We start from the raw sequence: 22,694 nt of genomic DNA, 5'->3' as shown, positions 1-22,694 counted from the left end.
TTACATGTCTCAATATTATAATTTACACTTACATATATTTATAAAATTAAATAAATTCCTATCAAAAAAATAAAGTTAAGTAAATTTAATTTGGATATATATATATATTAAAACAAAAATTTCGAACATTTTCAAATGAATAAAGTATCGCTATTGAACCACTTAATCATCCTAATTAAATTAAGAGAGACCATAGTTGATTGAGCATAAATGTGTAACATATGATCACCAAGATTGTTATTATTATTTATTTTTTTCATAAGTGATATAAAAAAATAAGTATTATTCAAAATAATTATAAATTTCGTTATATTTAGAAAGTGCGAAAATTTTTATTTTTAGAGAAGATATTTTTATAAATAAATAAAAAAAGGCTAGAAGTTATAGTAGAGTGAAAAGTTATACTGTTCGTAAAAAAAATAAATAAATAAAAGATAGGTAAGTTAAATTGTATAGTATTGGAAAAAAAAATATTTTTACAATATACATAATTATTAAATACTGTCTTGTCCAAATGTATTAAAAATACACTATTTTTTCTTAATATTGCACTTGTCTATGTTAATAAAAATTATTTTTTCTCAAAATAAAAAAAATCGTTTCTATTAGTAAGTTCCATATTTAATTTTTAAAAATATTTGTCATTTATGTTATTAAATATTAAAGCTAATAAAAAATTTGAATGTTTAATTCAATAATACTTCCATTAAATAATAGAATTATAATCACAATAAATAAACTTGCTTGCAATATATATATATATATATATATAAATATTAATAGATCAAAGAAAATTAATTTATATTTTTCTTCGATATAGGAATGATATTATATAATATAGCAAACAAATTATAAAAAATGAATACTAACTATGAGAAATATAAATTTTATTATTGTAAAATTATTCAAATTATTTATAAAGTCCAATATCAATTTTAGACGCGCAATTTCAAAAATAAATTAAAATTAAAATTACTAAAATGAGAATAAAAGTTATCAAAATAAAATTATTTTTTAAAAAATTAAAGCAGCTAAAAGCATCCCTTAAATTTCTTATAACATTTCCATTGAAGAAAATAATTTAAATTTGGTAGTAATAAAAGTTGTAAAAATTAGAATATGGCATATTCCTTTGGATATTTCCTTTTGGATAATTAGTGCCTTTTCTCCTAACTATCAATAGGCCGAAAAAAAAATTAAAAATTAAAAATTTTATCTACGGAAATGGGCTTAGGCCCATTTGTTTTGAATGGAAGCCCACAAGAAATGAAATCACAAGTTGGCCCAATAAGTTTGCTATTGCTATTCAAGAAAACGTGTTGGGCTTTGATTGATAAAGCTCTCTTTTTCCTTTTCTTTTTCTTATTTTATTTCCCTCCACAACCAAACAAAAGAAGGTTTATATTACTTTGAAAGGCTAAATTATACTGAGCTTTTATGAAATTTGATATAATTAATTATATTATTTTTTTATTATTTAAAAAATTATTATTTTTTTAATATTTGATATAATTATATAATATTCGGACAGTAAGATGGAAATGTCAACTTTATTTCTAGAAGAATTTTTTTTAAAAATTTTTTATTATAAAAAGGTTTAAAAAATGATGTCGTGCAATGTTCCATTTGCCCCACTGTGTTTGTATATTTTTAAAAGGGTATTTTTGTCCAAAAATTATTTTAAGAAATATATGAAATTACAATTCAGGATTTAAAAGAGTATATGTTGGGCAGTTTCAATACAAAATCTTGATTTACACCCTAACGGAAAGCTATAGGATGGGTCCATTGTTGGGCGTATGTTGATTTTAGGGGTATTATAATTCTATAAATAAAAAAAAAATTATAATTATATTTAGACCAGATCTTGTTGTTCGCCCCCTATCTCTTTTTTTAATTCCATTTTAGTCCCTTATATTTCAAATGTACTTTAGCAATCCCTCATGTCTTAAATTTATCGCATCGAGGTCCTCGACTATTAGATTTAACAGAATCTAAATTATAAAGAATGGAACGTCCATTAAAAAGGGATAAAATATAAAAATGCCAAATTCCTATAGAGATAGGTGGGGCGATGCAAGAGCCTGCAAGTATTTTTTTATTTTATTTTTAATGTGCCACTGCATATGCTTATCAATTTTTAGTTTATTTATACCGGACTTTATTTTAGGCAGTTCCAAGTCTGCAGAGTACAATTGGAAGATAAGCTCAACAAAAACTACCGTTAGCCTTTATAGACTTTCATTTAGTGCCGACTTTGTAAGCAGGATAAATGGTGTGTTACATTAAAATTCTTGCAAAGTATTGCGAGACAAGAACTTGCGAAGACACAAAAAGATAGATAGTTGGAGGTGCATAGAAAGAGTACATAATGTTAAATATATAAAGTTTTTTGTCAGCAATAGTGACGAACTGATTTTGATTTCTTTAATGCAAAACAAATTATAGTACGCGGCGCGATACCGTTATATTGACGTTCGAAACTTATTTTTTTGCAAGTGATTTTATATTTAATTCAGTGGAGAACTGCAACGACATTTATTTTATACATGGTCTTATAACTTTTGAAACTTTCTGTCTTTTATTTTTCAAGCAGATCAAATTGTAATACACAAAATAAAATATTTTTTTTCCGAAGAATAATATAAGAAATTTGGCATTTTTCAATTTTACCCCTCTTCAATGGAATATTCCATCCGTTATAATTTAAACTCGGTAAGTTTGACGGTCAAGGACTTTAAAGGATAAATTTAAAAGATAAGGGACTAATAAGATATATTTAAAAGATGAGGGCTAACAACGAGATTTGGCCTTGAATTAAATTTTAGGAGAGGTTGAGTATGTCCATTATTACATCAATTAGGTCAAAGGTGAGGTGGACAAATGGCATGATTCGAAGTCAAAGAAGGGACCAAATTGTCCTAAACGACACATTTACTGGTGGGTTTTATGACGTAGGATGCATCAATTGGGGTATGCATCTGGATGTGGAATCAAAACAATTAGTTGGTTCATTACATTTAATGATTTCATTAAACAAGGAAATGAAAACTGGATTTTATGTTGAATTGGGTCATAATTTAGGAGCCACAGATGAATCGAGCAGGGTCGCGAGTTTTAGGGGATGTAAATTATACTTTATTTTTTTATAGGGTTTTTTTTGCACTTTTTCATTAACTCATGGAAGCAAATTGTATTTAACTCCTTTTTAAAATGAAACAATTTGCCTCTGTATCTAAGAAGGTCAATTACTTCATTTTAAAAAATATAGGGGGATAAATTGTTGCATTTTAAAAGACACAAAATCGTCAATTGCTATTTATATATATATATATATAAAGGATAATTTGGTCATTTGCAATATCACAAAAAAATTGAAAAGTTGAGGACGTTAGAGTCATTTGGTGAGCCTTGTCCGATCGACTCCAAAGCCTAATAACTTAGAGTTATTGAGGCAAAACAATATTTTACATGGGGTTGGACTTTGTATCGGACCATAATTTATTAAAGTATGTCTTAAAAAAATTATTGCGCTGCTCTCCTATAAGATTTGATGTAATTACACGTAATACTCTTATGATTTTGAAAATTACATCTAACATCATTGATATCTGATTCTATCTAACAAATAGATCTGAATTTACAGAATTAGCTGACATTAGCAAAAAAATTAAATGAAAATCCATATTACCCTGATTGACTTATCATATGTCAATTTGATAGATGTATTATATTATTACCCTTATAATTCAATTTAGGATAAACTACAATAATTTCCTGTGAGGTTTGACATAATTACAAATACACCCTCATTGTTTAAAAAATTACAAATACCTCCTGATTTAATGGTTGTCTAACATCTGTCCCTATCCGTTAGTTTTCCATACATTTTATTGTGGTAAATTAACTAAAATGTATTGTGAATTATACATTTATTTATTTTTATTTTTATTATACTTTGAACATTTTTTATGAATTAATTGAATAATTCTTTTTAAAAATTTTCATCTACCTCTTTTGAGTTCCTTTAAACAAATAAAAAGAACAAGTAAGGGCAAAGCCGGTAATTTTCAATCTTCATCCAAGGAGTACATAATTTCATAATCAAACATCAGGGGGTATTAATAATTTTTCAAACAACGGAGAAGTATTCCTAATTATGCTAAACCTAAGGAGAATTTGTTGTAATTTACCGCTGACCCTAAGTGATTTAGAAAGATTCTTCTTTATTGATGGTGATCGGAAAGCTACAATAAGAGAATACCTGCCAAAATCTTCACCTCGGTAAACCTTTGGAGTACAGATCGTCGAGCCGCCGACAACTCCCAGGGTTCACTAAAACAGGAGGTACTCTGCGAAAGACTATTGACTGACCTGTCAAGCTGATCCGACACCAAGTGGGCCGCACCTCTGAGGACTCAATATGAAAGAGAAAGGTGTTCCCCCGAAAGTCGTCCGGTTTCTCACCGGTCGCAGAAACTCTTTGTTGAAACAGGCTTCCTTAAATTTTCGTGGCATCCGGATCGGGATACGGCCCTGCCCTAGCGACCGTTCCTTACCTTTAGTTCTTTTCTTTACCCAAATGAGGGGGCTATATTTGATTCCGACCAGAAAGAGGAGGCTTTCCCGTGGGCTGGGAAGTAGCATCTTTGGCTTGGCTATTCCCCACTACTACAGGGGAGACGACATTAGCGGTCAAAGCATTGATTCTAAGCCAGTCCAGTCTATTAGCATTTAATTTAATTATAAGTACCTCATCACATTCGTCAATGTGTGAAGATGTATGAGGATAAGTCAATCAAAAAATTATTTAACCTGTAATAAGTGAATTGAAGGATAAATATAAAGTTTTAACCAATTTTCTTTTTTTTGCTTATATAAAAAAATATCATAAATTTTATTAACAAATAAATTTATTTATTGAATGAATGTAAACTTTAAGGATATGATTTTTAAATTAGATATGGATCTATTGTCTATATATAGGAAGATGTAATTATCCAAGATTAAATGATTAGGCATCTCAGAGTCATAATTGCAAGTGAAACTGTAGGTTATTTCCACCACTCACTCACCCCCCACACCCACCCAAACCCACCCCACACCTCCCACACAACACACACTGTTTGTCAGTCTTCCCTCTCCCTCGCTGCACTTCACTTGTAAACTCATCATACTTCTCTTGACATTTAACACTCACCCACACACACAACATCATATATATATGCACACACACATACATACATATATAGATACCTCCAAAACCAAACAAGAATCCTCTCTCTCTCTCTCTCTCTCTCTCTCTCTCTGTGTCTGAAAGGCAACCATCAGAATGAGCAGAAGTTGTCTAACTTCCACCACCCCATATCACCACAGAACTCTAGTACTCATACCTCTTCTTCTCTTCCTACTCACCACACCGTCCACTCAATCCACCATTTCCCAACCCCATAACGCCATGCTCCACAGCTCTTGCCACCCGATCTCCCCCCATCTGCCGCCGCCCCTCCGCTTCCACCTCCAAAGACTCCACCGCTGCCCTCCATTACCACCGCCGCCGCGGGACGACGCCGACGAGATTGATCCCAGATACGGAGTCGAAAAAAGATTAGTGCCCTCTGGCCCCAATCCCCTCCACAACTGAATCATGTACGCACCCTTTGATCATAACTTATTTTTTTCTTCCCCTCTTTTCCCTCTCAGTTAAACAAAAAAAAAAAAAAAAAAAAGGAAACCCTAAATCTTCTCATCAATCTCGATCGCATCCCTTCAAATTTTTGGGCATTTTTCAGGTTCCCTTTTTCTTCAACTTCTTCGGTGATTTGACCTTGAGGAAATTAAGCCGTTTTTCTATGTGAAATTTGCTTCTGTGATTACAAGATTTGGGGCACAGAGTTGAGAGTTTTCAGCATGGCAGTAAGCAAGAAAGGACGCTGTTCTTCTTTATTGCTTTCTGCTATTTGTTTTTAGTTTGCCATTATTTGCAGCAGAATGACTATTTCCAAGCTTGTTTTTGGATGTGCACTCGAGAGGAGGTCCAAGAGAGTATTGATCAAGAAGAAACGATGGAGTCTAGGCAGCGTGGAAACAGCAAAAACAACCGTGGAAATAGTCTAATGATTAACCTAGTTATTAGTATATCAACATCATAGAAATGGAGATTTCTAGTTCAAAATTTGATTTGTGCATAAGTAATCAGTATATATGTACTTGCCATGTAACTGACGACCGATCAAGTCCAGCTATAATTAGAATTGTATTATAAGTTCTCGTCTCAAAACCCCATTTTTTTTTATCGTCCCACGTATTTTTATTTTTTATTTTTTATTTTTTTTCCCCTCATCTTGAGTTCAAATGTTGAGAGGAGGGGTTGGAGGAATCAAGAAAATCCCATGAGTGTCATCAATTGGGATGAAGCCAAAAAATTCAATGAGTTAGTTACATTGAGGGGGGCAAAAGGGTCTTTTCACTTTCCATATGTCATGTATACAATAAATGTGATCATCTATAGTGTACATTGTGCCTTGAATATGTATATATATACTTTATATATATATATATACACACATATATGTCCTCAAATTTCAGTTTGAGTAGCACACCTAATTTTGATTGATGCATATGCATGCATGTTGTACCAGGCTCGATTTTCTATTTCAAATTCTATTGTATTTTTTATTTTATTTAATATATACACATTAATTATGTGCATAAAAATAATATTATATATTTTATTTTAAAAAATTATACATATAATTTATATAAATTAAATAAAATAGAAAATGTAACAGAATTTGAAATAAAAAAATTGAGCCAGTACCATATTTTGTGACCCTTTGTGGGGGGTGTGAAAATTTTAATTTGCAAGGCACACACAAAAAAAAGTCAATGGGGGTGTGGAAGTAGTGAAAGGGGCATGCTTCCCATGACATTTCTTGGTTTGCCTTTAAAGTCAATAACTGCTGTCTACCTTGCACCTAAGTGCTAGGCTATTATTCCACTCTTTATTACTTCAAACTTGTGGTAATGTTTGAATTTGTGTTTTGTTTTGTGTTTTGGAGATAAAAAGAGAAAAATAGAGATAAGTAAGTGTGTGTTGGAGATAGATGGTATGTTTGGATTTGTATTTTGAGGTAATTTAAAATATTTTAAAATAAATTGTGTAGGTTTGATGTTGGGATTTGGGAGACAAAAATCACTGTTTGTTGTCAAATTATATCTCTTTTATATATATTATTATATATAAATATATATATATATATATAAATATTGTATGTTTAATGTTGTACTTTTGGGAGACAAAAATCATTATTTATTGTCAAATCATGTCTCTTTTATATTATATATATACGTATATATATATTATATATATATAGAAAGTTGAAAAATAAAAAACATACAAATAAGATGTAAAAACACAAAAATAAACATTAGGTTAGGGGTGGCAGATCAGACGAGCCGGCTAGCGACCTTTGCTAGTCGGCTTGATTTTGAGCTCGAGCTCAATTGTAATTGTTCATAAGCTCGCGAGCTTTTTTATATATATATTTTTATTTTTGAATTTTTATATATTTAATTTTACATTTAATATTTGATCAATTTTATAATCAAAATTGACCATATACTATAATTATTAATCAATATCATACAATTTATTTTGAATAATAATAAATTATGGTACTTTTATTTATACATTTAATCTTTATACAAAAATAAATTTAATCAACAACTTAGTAAATTATAATATTTTTTGTAATTAAAATTATTATTTTAATATGACATATATAAACTTTATGTTATATTTTAATATATATTTGTATTACGTTATACTTTTTTTAAATTGACAAGTAATTCACTTATGACTTTTTATCTATTTTTGAGTTTTATATTTATATCAGAATACATACTATGCATTATGCAATCTATTTTATTATTTATAAATTTATGTCAAAATTTAGTGATTCCTATGAATTAATATAAAAATAATAATAATGATAATAATAGTGATGGTTGAACAATTTTAATTATTATTTTATTATGCATAATGAGATCAAAAAATTTAAACAATATGTTGCATTTCTATTGTGAAGTTGAAGTCCCGAAAGAGGTTATCGACTATTTCTTGATAAACAAAGATGCTGAGAGGGCTAATAAGGCCTTACTCGATTGATAAAATTGAGTTATCACAATTAGACGACTATGAGTTTGAGTTTTATGAATGTGGATATATGTGTACTTCTATCGTAGTCTGTTATTCTTTTATCTCGTTTGAATTTATACGCCGATCAGATTATTAACATATTGTATTGAATCAGTTTTTAAATTTAAAATGTATCTAATGTGACAATTGAATTGGATACTAAAAAAATAACAAACTCGCTGGGAAGGCAACTAAGTTACTATGCTAGCATACATTGGATGGCAACACACCGGACCCGAGACCCCTCCGCACCTCCGATGATTTTTTTGTACGATATAAATAATACATTCATTTTTTTTAATTTCTCAATAAGTAATATCAATTTAAGTTGACATAGTGTTTTTTTTTTTTTAATCTAAAACGAATTATATAATACAAATAATACATTCAACTCATTTTTTCTATCTGTTAAACTAAATATTATTGTAAATTTAGATAATTTAATATAATTTTTTTTTTATCTAAAATGAATGATATAACACAAATAATACATTCAACTATTTTTTTATTTTTTTATATAAATTTGGATATAATCATTTAAAAATTTACATATAATACCATAAAGTGTATTACATACGAACAAATAAATAATACATATTTATTTATAAAATATATCAGGAAGGATTCGATATAAAACTCGTATCCCACCCAGAATCCTAAGGGTCCAATAAATTTAAATCGGGACCTATCCCGAACCCACTAATATCAATGTCACACCCGCCTCAATCGGGATGGGTCCCACCCCAATCGCCATCCCTAGCATACCATATATGAATGTGATTTTAGGAGTTGCTCGTGGTATAAAATTCAAATGAATTATAATTATAATTACCGTCAAAAGTTGAGTTTATCATTATAATCCTAATAAATATCAATTAAATTAAAATATCTCTATTATAAATTGTAACAGTGATTGCGGATGATTTTTCATAAAATTAAAGTAATTATACTATCATATATGATTGAAAAATTACTTTTAAATTAAGCTTCTAGCAAAATAATTAACTTATAAATAAATAAATAAATAAATACATAAAACAAGATAGTTTTGCTCGGCTCAAAACCTAGTTTTTAGTCTCAATCGACATATGTCACGTTCAAAATTTTCATTTATCTTTTTAGGATAAATTCCATTAGAAATTAGGTTCAATAAAAAAAAATACTTTATATTTTTATTTTAAAAAATTACAAATACATTCTGTTATTATTATGGCCCATGACCTTAGGTTTGGTAGGCCCAAATTAAATACCCAATCCCAAGTCTACCCGACAGCACACAAGCACTGGCCCATGACCCGACCCACTTACCCAGTACTTATATACCTCAGTGTTGCCCTAACCCTCATTTCTCTCTTACGCCGTCTGCTTCTTCTTCTCCAAATCTCTATGTTATTTCTTTCCTTCTCTCTCACCGATTTCCATGGATCTTTTCCTAAACCAATCCAATGGTTTAACGAAAGCCTCTATGGCCTTCCATTCTCACCTCTTCTCTCATCCGTATAAATAGGGGTGTTCCTCCCCTTTACTGTACAACGAATACTGAAATCCCTAAAAGTCCTCTTACTCTTTTTCTTCGTGAAAACGTCAGTTGTGAGGCCCCTTTGTGATAGTGTGAGAAAACAGATCTGAGTGATCGATTTTGTGTGGTTGGGTTTTCTGGTGATCTGTGGTGTTACTGTGGCTTGGTGCTCGTTAGGTACAGAACTGTTGTGACCGTGTCCCTTTCTTGTTGGATCTGGCAGATTCTGAGCCGACCTTTGTTAACAATGTTTGTTTTCCTTTTTAGTTTTCTTATCACTGTCATTTATTCATTATTTCTGTAATATATTGGTTTGTATATATATTAAGGAGTTTCGCACTCCAAATCGTTGTAATAGTTGTTAGGATTTGTCTGATATCTACTCTACATTGGTATCAAAGCCACATTTCCGATTCGTCAAAGCTCCGATGGTGGTAACTCTCTTAAACCCCTCCTTTACTTTCTGCGTTTTTTTTTCTAGTAACATTATCTCTCGTTCTTTTCTGAGGTGCTTATCCTCCTAATTATCCTCCTAGCCGGACCCTTGAGGTCGTCGGGTATCTGGACTGGGTGTTAGGCCGGAGAGGTCTCGATTTTATGATTTGGTGATCTATTTCTCTTCTTTAACTACTGTCATATATTATCTTGAGTGATCTGGAAATTACAACTGCTTTGTGCTTAATCTCTATTCCTAGTAAACTGTGGTTGAACCCTCTTGAATCCATACTCTGAAATACTGTGACAGTGTGAACTGTGGACTGTGATATATTTTTTTAAAATCTGTGACTTAATCTGCTAAAAATTGTTCTAACTATTTTATCACTGTGATCTGTGTGATTCTTAATCTGTCTTTGATATTGTGATTTTTTTGCTCCTAAAGACCTGTGACTATTTTTAGTCTAATTTCGCTGCAAAGACTTTTCTCTGAAATTTTTTTATTAAACCTGCTTTTAAAGAAAATCTTTCTAAAATGGCCTGATGCAACTTGCAACCGTTTGATGGAAAGGGTGATTTTTTAATTTGGCAGCAAAAAATGAAAGGTATTTTAATTTAGCAAAAAGTCTTTAAAGCAATACATGGTAGATACACTGACACCATTTCAGAAGAAAAACTGCTTGAAAATGATGAGTATGCCTATTCTTCCATTATTCTTAACCTGTCTGATAATGTTTTGAGAAAGGTTGGTAAACAAAATTTTGCAAAAGATTTATGGGAAAAGTTAGAAGAACTTTATACTGAAACGTCCTTGCCTAGTAAACTGTTTTTGCTTGAGAAATTTTTTAGATACAAGCTTGATTTGTCTAGAAATATTGATGAGAATTTGGATGATTTCACTAAACTAGTTCAGGACATAAAATTGACTGGTGATAAGAATATTGATGAGTATTCTCCTATTGTGCTTTTGAATGCTATACCTGATACTTATTCTGATGTGAAAACTGCTATTAAATACGATAGAGATAACGTGAATTTTGATACTATTGTGAATGGATTACAAAGCAAAGAGATAGACCTAAAAATGAATAGATATAGTAACGACCAATATGAGGTTAATTCTGTGAGAGGGAGGTCTAAAATTTAGGAATTCTACCTATAGGCACAACAGTAGAAGCAAAAGCCGTAATAAAAACAACAATACGAGTAAATCTAGAACTAGGGATAACTCATATAGAGATGATAAAACCAGAGAGAGAAGGTGTTATAATTGTGGCATAAAAGTACATTATATAAAAGATTGCAGAAAACCAAGGAGGGATAACAAAGATAACAATGCTGATTAAAAAGAAAGAGTGAATAATGTTGCTGATGAATCTGGTGAAGTATTTGTCATTTCTGATGTGAATTCTGTGCACTCTATGAACATGTATGAATGACTGATTGATTCTGGTTGCACTTTTCATATAAGTCCTTTCAAAGACATTTTTTCAAATCTCAAACTTGGTAATTCTGGTTTTGTCTCCATGACAAATGAAAAACGTTGTGAGATTAAAGGCATTGGTGATATTTCTCTAATTTTCAATGATGGTTACAAATTGATTCTTAATTATGTTAGATATGTTCCTGAACTTAGCCATAATCTCATTTCATGTGCTGCATTGGAAGGTGAGGGATTAGAGGGTAGATGGGGTAAGAGAATTATGAAAATCATGAAAGGTTCTTTTGTTGTTTTTAAAGCTGAAAAGAGACGCAATTTGTATTTATGTTCAGTTACTTATGATTCTATGGTCGCATCTGTGAACATGCATGATAAAACCTGTCTTTGGCATAAATATTTTGGGCATATCAGCCAAAAAAGACTTGAATTTCTGAACAAAGAAGGCATTCTTTGTGATAAAGTTGACAAATTGCAATTTTGTGATGAATGTGTTATAGGAAAAAAACATCGTGTGCATTTTCCTGCTACACCTTCCCCAAACCCTTCTATGTCATCTTGCATATTAGATTACGTTCATACTGATGTATGGGGTTCTTCTAAAGAACCCACCCATGGTGGAAATCGGTACTTTCTTTCCATTATTGATAATTTTTCCAAAAAAGTGTTTGTCTTTTTATTAAAACACAAATATGAGGTTTTCGAAAAATTTGAGAAATGGAAAACCCTTGTTGAAAACCAAACTGGAAAAAAGCTTAAATCCCTTCGTACTGATAACGGACTTGAGTTTTGTAACCAAAACTTTTATGATCTTTGTGATAAATTTGGGATTAAAAGGCACAGGACCAATCCCTACATCCCACAGCAAAATGGTGTTGCTGAACGTATGAATCGTACTTTGCTTGAGAAAGTTAGATGTTTGCTGATCAGCTCTGGCTTACAAAAATCATCTTGGGGTGAAGCAGTTTTAACTGCTGCTTACTTGGTTAATCTGTCTTCTTCTGTGCAATTATTGGGTAAATCTGATGAAACTGTTTGGAGTGGCAAGAAACCTGATGTGTCTCTTTTACGTACTTTTGGTTGCTCTGCTTTTGTTCATCAGAATTCTGATAAACTTGGACCTCGATCTATGAATGTGTTTTTATTGGTTATCCTGATGGGGTTAAAGGGTACAGGTTGTGGGTGCGTAGCCAACCTTGTTTTAAAGTCATTATTAGTAGAGACGTGATTTTTAAAAATGAGATGCCCTATCTTTCTAAAATTGAAATAGAACAAAAGGACATAACCTTTAATAAGGTGGGGAATAACCAAGAAGAGGGAGAGATTTTAGGAGAGAATAATGATGAACAAAACTTAGAAGAACCTATAGAAAATCTGTTACATAATTACCAACTGACTCAAGATAGAAGGAGAAGAGAACATAGGATCCCTTCTAGGCTTAAAGATTTCCAAGTAGCACTCAATATTGAAAATTCTGAACCCTCAAACATAGACGAAGCTCTTAAGTCTAAAGAATGGCTTAGTGCCATGAATGAGGAGATGAAATCCTTAAAGGATAACCATACTTGGGATCTAGTGTCTAAACCGAAAAATTGTTCCTTAGTGGATTGCAAATGAATTTTTAAAATCAAACAAGAAAACCCCTTAAAATACAAAGTTAGATTAGTAGCCAAGGGGTTCACTCAAAAAGAAGGGATTATTTATAATGAGATATTCTCTCCAGTTGTTAAATATACCACTGTGCGTATAATTCTTGCTCTCACTGCTCATTTTGATTAGGAGTTAAAACAAATGGATGTCAAAACTGCTTTTTTCCATGGTGATCTTGATGAAAGCATTTATATGCAGCAACCCGTCGGTTTTTATTGATAAAAACAAACCTGATTATGTTTGCTTGTTGAGGAAATCCTTATATGGCTTAAAGCAATCTCCAAGGCAATGGAATAAAAAGTTTGATATGTTTATGTTTTCCCTTAACTTCAAAAGAAGTGACTATGATCATTACTTATATTTCAAATTTTTGAATGATGTTCCTGTCTTTCTCGTTTTATACGTTGATGACATGCTCATTGCTAGTCCTACCATAAAACTGGTTGAATCTTTACAAAATGATCTTTCCAAAAATTTTGAAATGAAAAATCTTTGTGATACAAAAAGGATTCTTGGCATGGACATTAGTAGAAATAGGAAAAAGTTTTCCATACTTCTAAATCAAAGGACTTACAATCACTCTATTTTGAAAAAGTTTTCAATGGAAAACTCAAAACCCACTTCTGTGCCATTAGCTGCTCATTTTTAACTATGTAAAGACCAATCCCAAAAAACTGATTCTGAAAAGGAGAAGATGAGTAAGATTCCTTATTCAAATGTCATTGGGTCAATAATATTTCTTATGGTATGTACTAGACCCGATATTGCATATGCTATAAGTTGTCTAAGCGGGTACATGTCAAATCCTGGACCTCCCCATTGGGAGGCTCTAAAATGGCTTCTAAGGTATCTACGTCGTACTGACAATATAGGTATAAACTTCTCCAAGTTCTCTGATTCTATTAATCTTGTTGGTTATGTGGATTCTAATTATGCCAAAAAAAAGATAGTAGAAAATCCACTACTTCTTACATTTTCACTTTGTGTGACTCATACATAAGTTGAAAATCCCAATTACAACATATTGTTGCATTGTCTACTCCGGAAGCCGAATATATTGCTACAACTGAACCATTCAAAGAAGCGATTTGGCTAGAAGGCCTCATTAATGAAATTGGTTTTCTCAAAAATAAACTCACTGTTTTCTCAGAACAGTCAATCTTCAATTCGACTTTGCAAAAATCCTGTGTTTCACTATAGGACTAAACACATTGATGTGAGGTTTCATTTTATTGGGGACATTGTTAACAAAGAAGTTATCAAACTAGAAAAAGGTAAAAACAGAGGAAAACCCAGCTGATATGGGTACAAAGTGTCTTCCTATCGAGAAATTTATTAACTGTTTAAAAATTTTGAATCTAGCTCCTGACTAACTCTGCTGTGTGTAAGTCTCTTGTTTTCTGCAGGTACTGGGGAGCGGGCCCGAAGGCTACGATGAGAACGCCATATCCAAATAAAACTCCAAGACTCAGTTCCTTTATTAAGGTCTGGTCCAAGGTGGAGTGTGTTATTATGGCCCATGACCTAGTTTGGTAGGCCCAAATTAAATACCCAATCCCAAGTCTACCTGGCAGCACACCAGCACTGGCCCATGACCCGACCCACTTACCCAGTACTTATATACCTCAGTGTTGCCCTAACCCTCATTTCTCTCTTACGCCGTCTGCTTCTTCTTCTCCAAATCTCTATGTTATTTCTTTCCTTCTCTCTCACCGGTTTCCATGAACCCTTTCCTATACGAATCCAATGGTTTAAGGAAAGCCTCTATGGCCTTCCATTCTCACCTCTTGTCTCGTCCATATAAATAGGGGTGTTCCTCCCCTTTACTGTACAAGAAATACTGAAATCCCTAAAAGTCCTCTTACTCTTTTTCTTCGTGAAAACGTGAGTTGTGATGCCCCTTTGTGATAGTGTGAGAAAACAGATCTGAGTGATCGGTTTTGTGTGGTCGGGTTTTTTGGTGATCTGTGGTGTTACTGTGGCTTGGTGCTCGCTAGGTACGGAACTGTTGTGACCGTGTACCTTTCTTGTTGGATCTGGTAGATTCTGAGCCGACTTTTGTTAACAGTGTTTGTTTTCCTTTTTAGTTTTCTTATCACTGTCATTCATTCATTATTTCTATAATATATTGGTTTGTATATATTAAGGAGTTTGGTACTCCAAATCATTGTAATAGTTGTTAAGATTTGTCTGATATCCACTCTGCACATTCTTTGATATGTCAAAATAATTTTATTCTAAAAGTGTTTATATAAGCTTTTGCTTTTAAGAATATTTCTATGCAAATTACAATGCGTACAATATAGCAAAATTCACTTGATTTGACTAACTCGACAACTCAAAACGGTAGCCGTTAATACCGTCTTCGTCTAAGGGTTTCAGAGATAACAATTGACTCCTATAATAAAAGTTGTCTCTATTTGTATGTACGTATTTAAGACATCGAATTCCAGCTCTGCGACCCTCATCGTCTTGTACCTCGAATCTATCATAAGCTTCGGAGGGTTTCAGTTTTCGATAACCCCTCCAATCACTAATCTGGTTCGTGATGTAAAGCCGTCCAGTGGACAAGACATTCAGTTTTCAGCTCAAAATTATCATTGATATCAACCTAATTAATATATTTGGGCAATTCTAAATTTATTGGATTAAAAATCTTTCAATTATAATTTGAAGTAAGTTTTGTTGAATATTGATGGATTTTATTTTTTTTAAATTTAATTGAAGTCATATGAAATTATTTCTTCAAATATGTACTTTGGATTTCAAATTTTTGTTTTTTCAAATTGAAGTCGTATGAAATTATTTCTTCAAATCCGTACTTTAAATTCACACCCATCATTCGAAATGCACCCTGAGGTATTTGTGTAATTAGATTTAGCCTTATTTTTATTATTTTTATCATTTTTAATTTTTTTTCTCTTCTGTTTCTTATTTTTTTCCTCTTAATAAATGAAAGGATAAATAACAACGAGCTCCCTAAGATTTGACATAATTATAAATACTTCCCGTTATTTAAAAAAATACAAACACCCCATCATTGTTTGAAACATTACGAACACTCTTTAATATTTTATGAAATTATATAATTGTTGGTTGAATATTTGAAAACGACTTTGTATTTACTGTATTTTTTTTAAAAAAAATTAAAATAATCAGTTGAAGTGGATAAAAAAATTATCAATTTCATAAAAAAAGGTTCAAATTTTTTTAAAATATATAATTTATAAAAATATTTCGGTCAATTCTATTACAAACGAATGAAAATTTAAAAAAAATAATAAATTGAGGTAGTTGTTAAATAATCGTTAAAATTAAAAATTTTAATAATTTTTAAATAATAAAAAGTATTTTTAATTATGTGAAATATGAACACAGGTTATTATTTTGAACTGTAAAATATAAAAGGATTAAGAGAAGGAAAATCCACCGACGGGATCAGCCGATTTCACGCGTCGTCTCCAACTCAACAACACCTTCATTAGATCATCTCTCCCTCGCGCACATTACACACAGTGAGTGGGGTACTGTATGTAATAATCCCTAGAGGAGAAGCGAATCCAGAAATGGCGCCTCATCTCCGTTTTCTTTCCTCAGTTTTTCATCTCTTTATCGTGGTCCAATTGCTCCTGAGCGACGCCGTCCATTGCAAGACTCTCAAGCGAGACGGTAACTTCCTGGATCCATTCCTTTTCTCACGTTTTTGGTGTTGGAGAGTTTGCTTTGTGCTTCAGAAGAGCTGAGTTCTTCTGTCGGTTTGATTTTGGAAGAATTCTAGGTTTAGTTCCAGGGTGACTGTTGGTCATGGATGGGTTTTACTGTGATTGATTAGTTTGGATTCGTTTTTAGTAGCTGTAATATGATTTTTATTTGTGGATGAATTTGTTTCTGATACTGAAATCTGTAAGAGAAGTCGGGTAGTTTTTAGATGCTTTGTTTTAGTGGCTTACTTGGTAGTTCCATTATTTTGCTTAATTAAGTTGAGGCGAGTTTTAGTCATAGAGCTTTAGTACATTGGATTTGTGTCAAATGCCTTTCTGTGGCAGGAGATGGGGGGAAGTCTTACTAGTATTAGTATCTAGGATGTTGGAGCTAAATTGCTATTTCTCTTTTCCAATAGGTAGTACTTAATCCTAATCTGTATAGTGGTTGAGTACCAATTTTAACATCGACATGGAATACACGCAGTTCTGGATGTGATTTGATTTGCATACTTCATAAAGTTTGTAGAGTTTGTAGATCTGAAGTTTCCTGGGCTGATGCTAATTACAGTGAAAGCATTAAACGAAATAAAGGCATCACTTGGATGGAGAGTGGTGTACGCATGGGTTGGCGATGATCCTTGTGGAGATGGTGATTTGCCTCCATGGTCTGGTGTAACATGTTCCACCGTGAGTGGGAGTGACTATAGAGTTGTTACTGAATTGTGAGTTTCCATCTCTTTTGCTCTTTCATTTAAGCAAATTTCTTACTGCAAAGCATATTCTTTCACAAAGTTGTCTATACTATTTGAGTTTCTCAAATTTTTTTCATTTCCTTTAAATTTGCCTTGCAGAGAAGTATATGCAGTTTCTATCGTTGGTCCTTTTCCACTCGCAGTTACCAATCTGGTGGATCTGACTAGGCTGTATGTTTCCCCTTTCTTTTCTTTGGTGTTGTACGAGCAATTCTTTTTCATTGTTTTGATGCAGCAGCTGTCATTTCACTTACTTTTGTCTTTGGTTCTTCATTTTATGGTAGAATATAAAAACAAACTTGAATAAGTACTTGGAAAATTCTGTCTTGATTCAAAGATATCATGCCATTACCACAAATTTTCTGTCATCTTCAATTTTCCTTCACTTGCACCATTTCTAAATCCACTTACGCTGTTTCTTTTGGCAGGGATCTGCATAATAACAAACTGACAGGTCCAATTCCATCTCAAATTGGACGGTTGAAGCGTCTCAAGATTCTGTACAGTCCTGCACTTTCTCATAGATGAACAATAAAATTTTTTTTGGTTGCTGCATGGCATATTATTGCTCTAGTTAAATAAGTAATGATTGTTGGAACTTGGATGTAATAAATGTTACTGGATTATTGGGGTCAAGGATGGGTTTTGATTGTCCCCGGCCAGTTAGCAAAAGGAGATGAATATTACGAGCATAAAGTTAAGAAATCCAACCAGTATCTAAGATCTTTTGCTTGTATTTTGTTCTCATACATGGGCACACAAGCAAATATGCTGGTTAAAATCTGGTATGCTGCTGCAAGAAGTTCCTCGATTTGCAGGCATTGATTCTGCATGTAATATGGGCTTATTGCTTAGCACTATAACATATTTAACACCAACCTTATCTCTACTGAGTTCCTGTCGAATTTGAAATCCCCACGGCTCAATGTGTACTTTCTAACTTCAGTTTCTTCTTTCTTTTCATTATTATAAAACTTTTGCCTGTTGCTGATTTCTTTTTTCCTTGATTTTGTACTTTTCGTTGTTACTTCAGTAATTTGAGGTGGAATAAACTGCAAGATGCCATTCCTCCTGAAATTGGCGAACTCAAGCAGCTAACGCATCTGTGAGTGATAATGATTTCAAACTATTCAGTTCTATTAAACTTATTCTTTCAGTCTTCTTTTTGCATAATTAATACATAACTTTGTAATTCTCTGCAGCTATCTGAGTTTTAACAATTTTAAGGGTGAAATTCCAAAGGAGCTTGCGAATCTTCCTGAGCTTCGTTATCTCCAACTACATGAAAATCGTTTGACCGGGAGAATTCCACCTGAATTGGGAACTCTGGCAAATCTGCGGCATCTGTAAGATTTCCATTAACCTTTACTGTTGTAATGTGTGACATTGTCTCCTTTAGCCAACAATGCTTTAAACATTCTCCAGAGATGTCGGTAACAATCACTTGGTCGGAACCATAAGGGAACTTATCCGAATTGAAGGATGCTTCCCAGCTCTGCGTAATCTGTATGTATTGTTCGTTTTAAAGTTTGTTGATTGGCTAATTGATTGCTTTTGTTTGTTTTATTAACAAGAGTAGTCATTGAGGATCCCAAGATGTTATATTGCAGGTACCTTAATAACAATTACCTCACTGGAGGTGTTCCATCACAGCTGGCTAATTTGACGAACTTGGAGATCCTGTAAGTTTTTGTATGTACAAAGGAAGTATCTGCATGACACTGTCTTCTTGTTCTGTTTCCCATTTCCATTTTGCTGTTTTCTAGCTAACACTGCTTCTGTCGGCTCCAGATATTTATCCTATAACAAGATGACTGGAGTTATACCATTTGGACTTGCTCACATTCCTCGACTGACCTACTTGTAAGTATGCATCATTGGTATTATACTTATAAACAGATATCACAATGCCATTATCAGCTCTGAAAGTTGGAGAAGTATCTTCTATTAGTTTAAAGCAGCATCTAATGTCCCTGCTTGGATGATCTAGTTTAGTCATGTGGCAAACAGGATAGGACAAATGGTCAAGTTGATGACTATATTATGCACATTATGTTGCTTCTTTTAACCTTTTCTCTCTGCTGGTATTTCTCCACTTTTATATTCATGTCTGCATTAAACCTGAAACAAGAGCCCAAAGCTTATGAGGATTCAAGGAAAGCTCGGTATTCTTTTGGCATCAGACAGCTGCAGAAAGTTATGTTTTGTGTTTTAGGTTTCTTATCCTTGGAATGAATGGGTATTTGAAGTTAATTGAGAAAAGGATCTCTGATAAATGAAAAGCAAGAATTACTGCTTATTATGAGTGGCAGGCTAGAGATATGTTTGACCCATTGTGCTGTTTCTCTTATTCAGGTACTTGGATCACAATCAATTTTCTGGGAGGATACCTGATACCTTCTATAAGCACCCATTTTTAAAGGAAATGTGAGTTCCACTTCAGAGTTAACCTAACAAACTTATTATCTTTGCAGTTAACCCTTAATCTTTTTTATTCAATTCCTCTCACAGGTACATTGAAGGAAATTCATTCCGCCCAGGCGTGAAACCTATTGGTGAACACAAAGTCCTGGAACTCTCGGATTCAGACTTTGTAGTTTAGTCGAATGAATCATTTTTCCTCGCTGAGTATTGATTTTTGTTAGTTATTATTTTGTGGTCATATGAATCAGTTAGTATTCAGAACAATTGATGCCAAAAGATTCATGTAACGTGTAGCTCCCAATTAAAACATCATTGAAGCTTGGGCTTCTAAGTTGCCAGCACTCTGTATATATTATGTCATCTTGCAGTAATATTTGGTATTATTACTCTCCTTTATTTATTGTCAAATTGCTCGTTAATGATGCTAATATGCGGATGAACCATTGCTAATACGGGAGCATAATTCATCCCCGACCGGAGTTCATGGACTATGTTAGTATTTCTTTCTGAGATGATTAACAGTGTCGAAGTTTGGAGATTGACCAGTACGATTTCTTGTTTTAATGTAGGAATGGACCAACATTTTGCTCACTATACTCCTCGTATTTGATCTAACAGCAGGGGTTCAATACAAGCAATATTTGATATAAAGAAAGAAAAGCCCCATACCTACAAAATTACGTCAAAGCTTAAGCTGCACTGTGGAGTATCTAACTGCTTCTTAATGACCTCCAGAAGTTGTTGTATTTCATCTATTTCAAAGTGCATCTTCTCCCCAGCAATAAACTCGTGGACTATACCGTTAATCTCTATAGAGCTACAACCGGGTGTCTTTTCCACACCTCGGTTTTTCATCACATTCCTAATCCTCCGTGCTTCACTGTGTCTTCCTGCAGCTGTATATGCATTAGCTAGCAAAACATAAGCTCCACTATGGCGTTCTAATGCCATGACCCTCTCCGCAGCCGCCTCCACCATATTGACTTGACCATGACTACAAGCAGCACTAAGTAGTGCCCTCCAAGCTATAGCTTCTTCAGAGGAAGAACCGGAGATGGGCATCTTTTGAATTATGGCATTAGCTTCTTCAATGAGCCTCGCCCGGGTGAGCAAATCGACTATACATCCATAATGCTCGCTTTTGGGCTCAATATGGTACACATTACACATAATATACAACAAATGTAGGCCTTCGTGTGCCATGTCTGAGTAGCTACAAGCAGTGAGCAAAGATATAAGCGTCACGTTATCCGGCCGTACCCTGGACTTTTGCATCTCATCGAACAATCTAAGGGCCATTTCTCCATTACCATTCATAGCATATCCTGAAATCATCGTGTTCCAGCAAATGACATCCCTGTGAGGCATTTTATCAAACACCTTCTCAGCCAAATCCAAGCACCCACATTTTGAGTACATGTCAATCAGGGCAGTGCCCAATTTAACAGTAACTGGCATTTTGTGCTTCTCCACATATCTATGAATCCATTTCCCAATTTCAAGAGAGCCCAAATGAGCACAAGCACAAAGTACGCTAACAAAACTTGCCTCATCAGGCTTAATACCACTCAACTGCATCAACCTAAACAATCTCAACCCTTCTTTAAAACAATTGTTTTGCACATACCCTGAGATCATAGCACCCCAAATCCCCCTATCCTTAACTGGGGCTTCATCAAAAACCAATCTTGCTGAACAAACTTCCCCTTTCTTAGCATACCCAGAAACCAAAACTGTCCAAGAGACAACACAACGGCAAGAAATCTCTTCAAAAACACATCTTGCTGCTCCCATTTCACCAACAGCAGAGTACATAACAATCAAAGAGTTGCCCACAAAATTATCAGACACAAAACCCAACTTCAAACCATGCCCATGAACCGAACCTCCAAGATCCAAACTTTTCATGTTTGCACAAGCTTTCAAGACGTAAGGAAGAGTGTAATTATCAGGGCACATCCCATACCTCAACATCAACTTGTATACCTCCATGCCTCTAAAGTTTTCATCTTTGAGCAGAAAAGCCTTGATCATCGTGTTACAAATGCAAATTGTGGGGTTCTCAATGTTTCGAAAGATTTTGTAGCCATAAGAGAGGCCGCCATGAAAAGGGTCTGAGCAGAATGCCAAGATCCTGCTGAGAGCAAAACCATTGCTCCCAAGCCCACTTGTCATCACCAATGCATGAGCCTGCTTTAATTGCTTTATGTTCTTGCATTTTTCCAACAGCTGAAGGCATCTGCTGCTCATTTGTTCCAACCCCTAACCTCATTTGCACAGATGCAATGCACTTCTTGAATCTTGTCAAATAGAGAAACGGTCTGCACTTTGCATGAAACAATAAATATATGCTTAAAATAGGCATAAACAATTTGTATGCGTCCAATAAAATCTTTGGGTATGAGAATTTGAAGGTGTTGGGCTGGAGCCCAAATCTTTTATGTAATTACTAGTAATTTGTGTTGTATCCTATTTTAAATAAAATACCTATTGATAGGCAAAATCACGTAAAAGTATATATAAAATGACAATTTAATATAAATATTAGATTTATAAAAAAAATAAAAAATAT

The 22,694-nt window shown here is 33.2% G+C and overlaps 1 protein-coding gene and 1 pseudogene across 1 annotated transcript; one reads left to right on the top strand and one right to left on the bottom strand.

Annotated features, from left to right (window-relative positions):
• The first annotated feature begins 16,654 nt into the window (after positions 1–16,654).
• Positions 16,655–20,518, top strand: LOC105160020 (uncharacterized). Its single transcript, XM_011077275.3, has 11 exons — positions 16,655–16,911; positions 17,515–17,668; positions 17,798–17,869; positions 18,127–18,198; positions 18,732–18,803; positions 18,901–19,044; positions 19,124–19,204; positions 19,309–19,380; positions 19,490–19,561; positions 20,054–20,125; positions 20,210–20,518. The coding sequence occupies exons 1-11, from the start codon at positions 16,809–16,811 to the stop codon at positions 20,298–20,300; spliced, it is 1,005 nt and encodes a 334-aa protein (XP_011075577.1). The 5' UTR covers positions 16,655–16,808; the 3' UTR covers positions 20,301–20,518.
• Positions 20,519–20,694: 176 nt separating this feature from the next.
• On the bottom strand, positions 20,695–22,465 carry LOC105160019 (pentatricopeptide repeat-containing protein At5g66520 pseudogene; annotated as a pseudogene).
• Positions 22,466–22,694: the final 229 nt, after the last annotated feature.

Source organism: Sesamum indicum, linkage group LG4 (assembly GCF_026168435.1).
Source record: "Sesamum indicum cultivar Baizhima isolate 11 linkage group LG4, ASM2616843v1, whole genome shotgun sequence".
Taxonomy (NCBI): Eukaryota; Viridiplantae; Streptophyta; class Magnoliopsida; order Lamiales; family Pedaliaceae; genus Sesamum; species Sesamum indicum.
Note: the sequence above shows the minus strand (reverse complement) of the source record. Positions and strands in the feature narration are given on the sequence as shown.

Coding starts and splice junctions, on each gene's coding strand:
- LOC105160020 (XM_011077275.3), top strand. CDS start 16,809: ATGGCGCCTCATCTCCGTTTTCTTTCCTCAGTTTTTCATCTCTTTATC. Junction 18,199..18,731: donor TTGAAGCGTCTCAAGATTCT/GTACAGTCCTGC, acceptor TTGTTACTTCAG/TAATTTGAGGTGGAATAAAC. Junction 19,045..19,123: donor CTGGCAAATCTGCGGCATCT/GTAAGATTTCCA, acceptor AACATTCTCCAG/AGATGTCGGTAACAATCACT.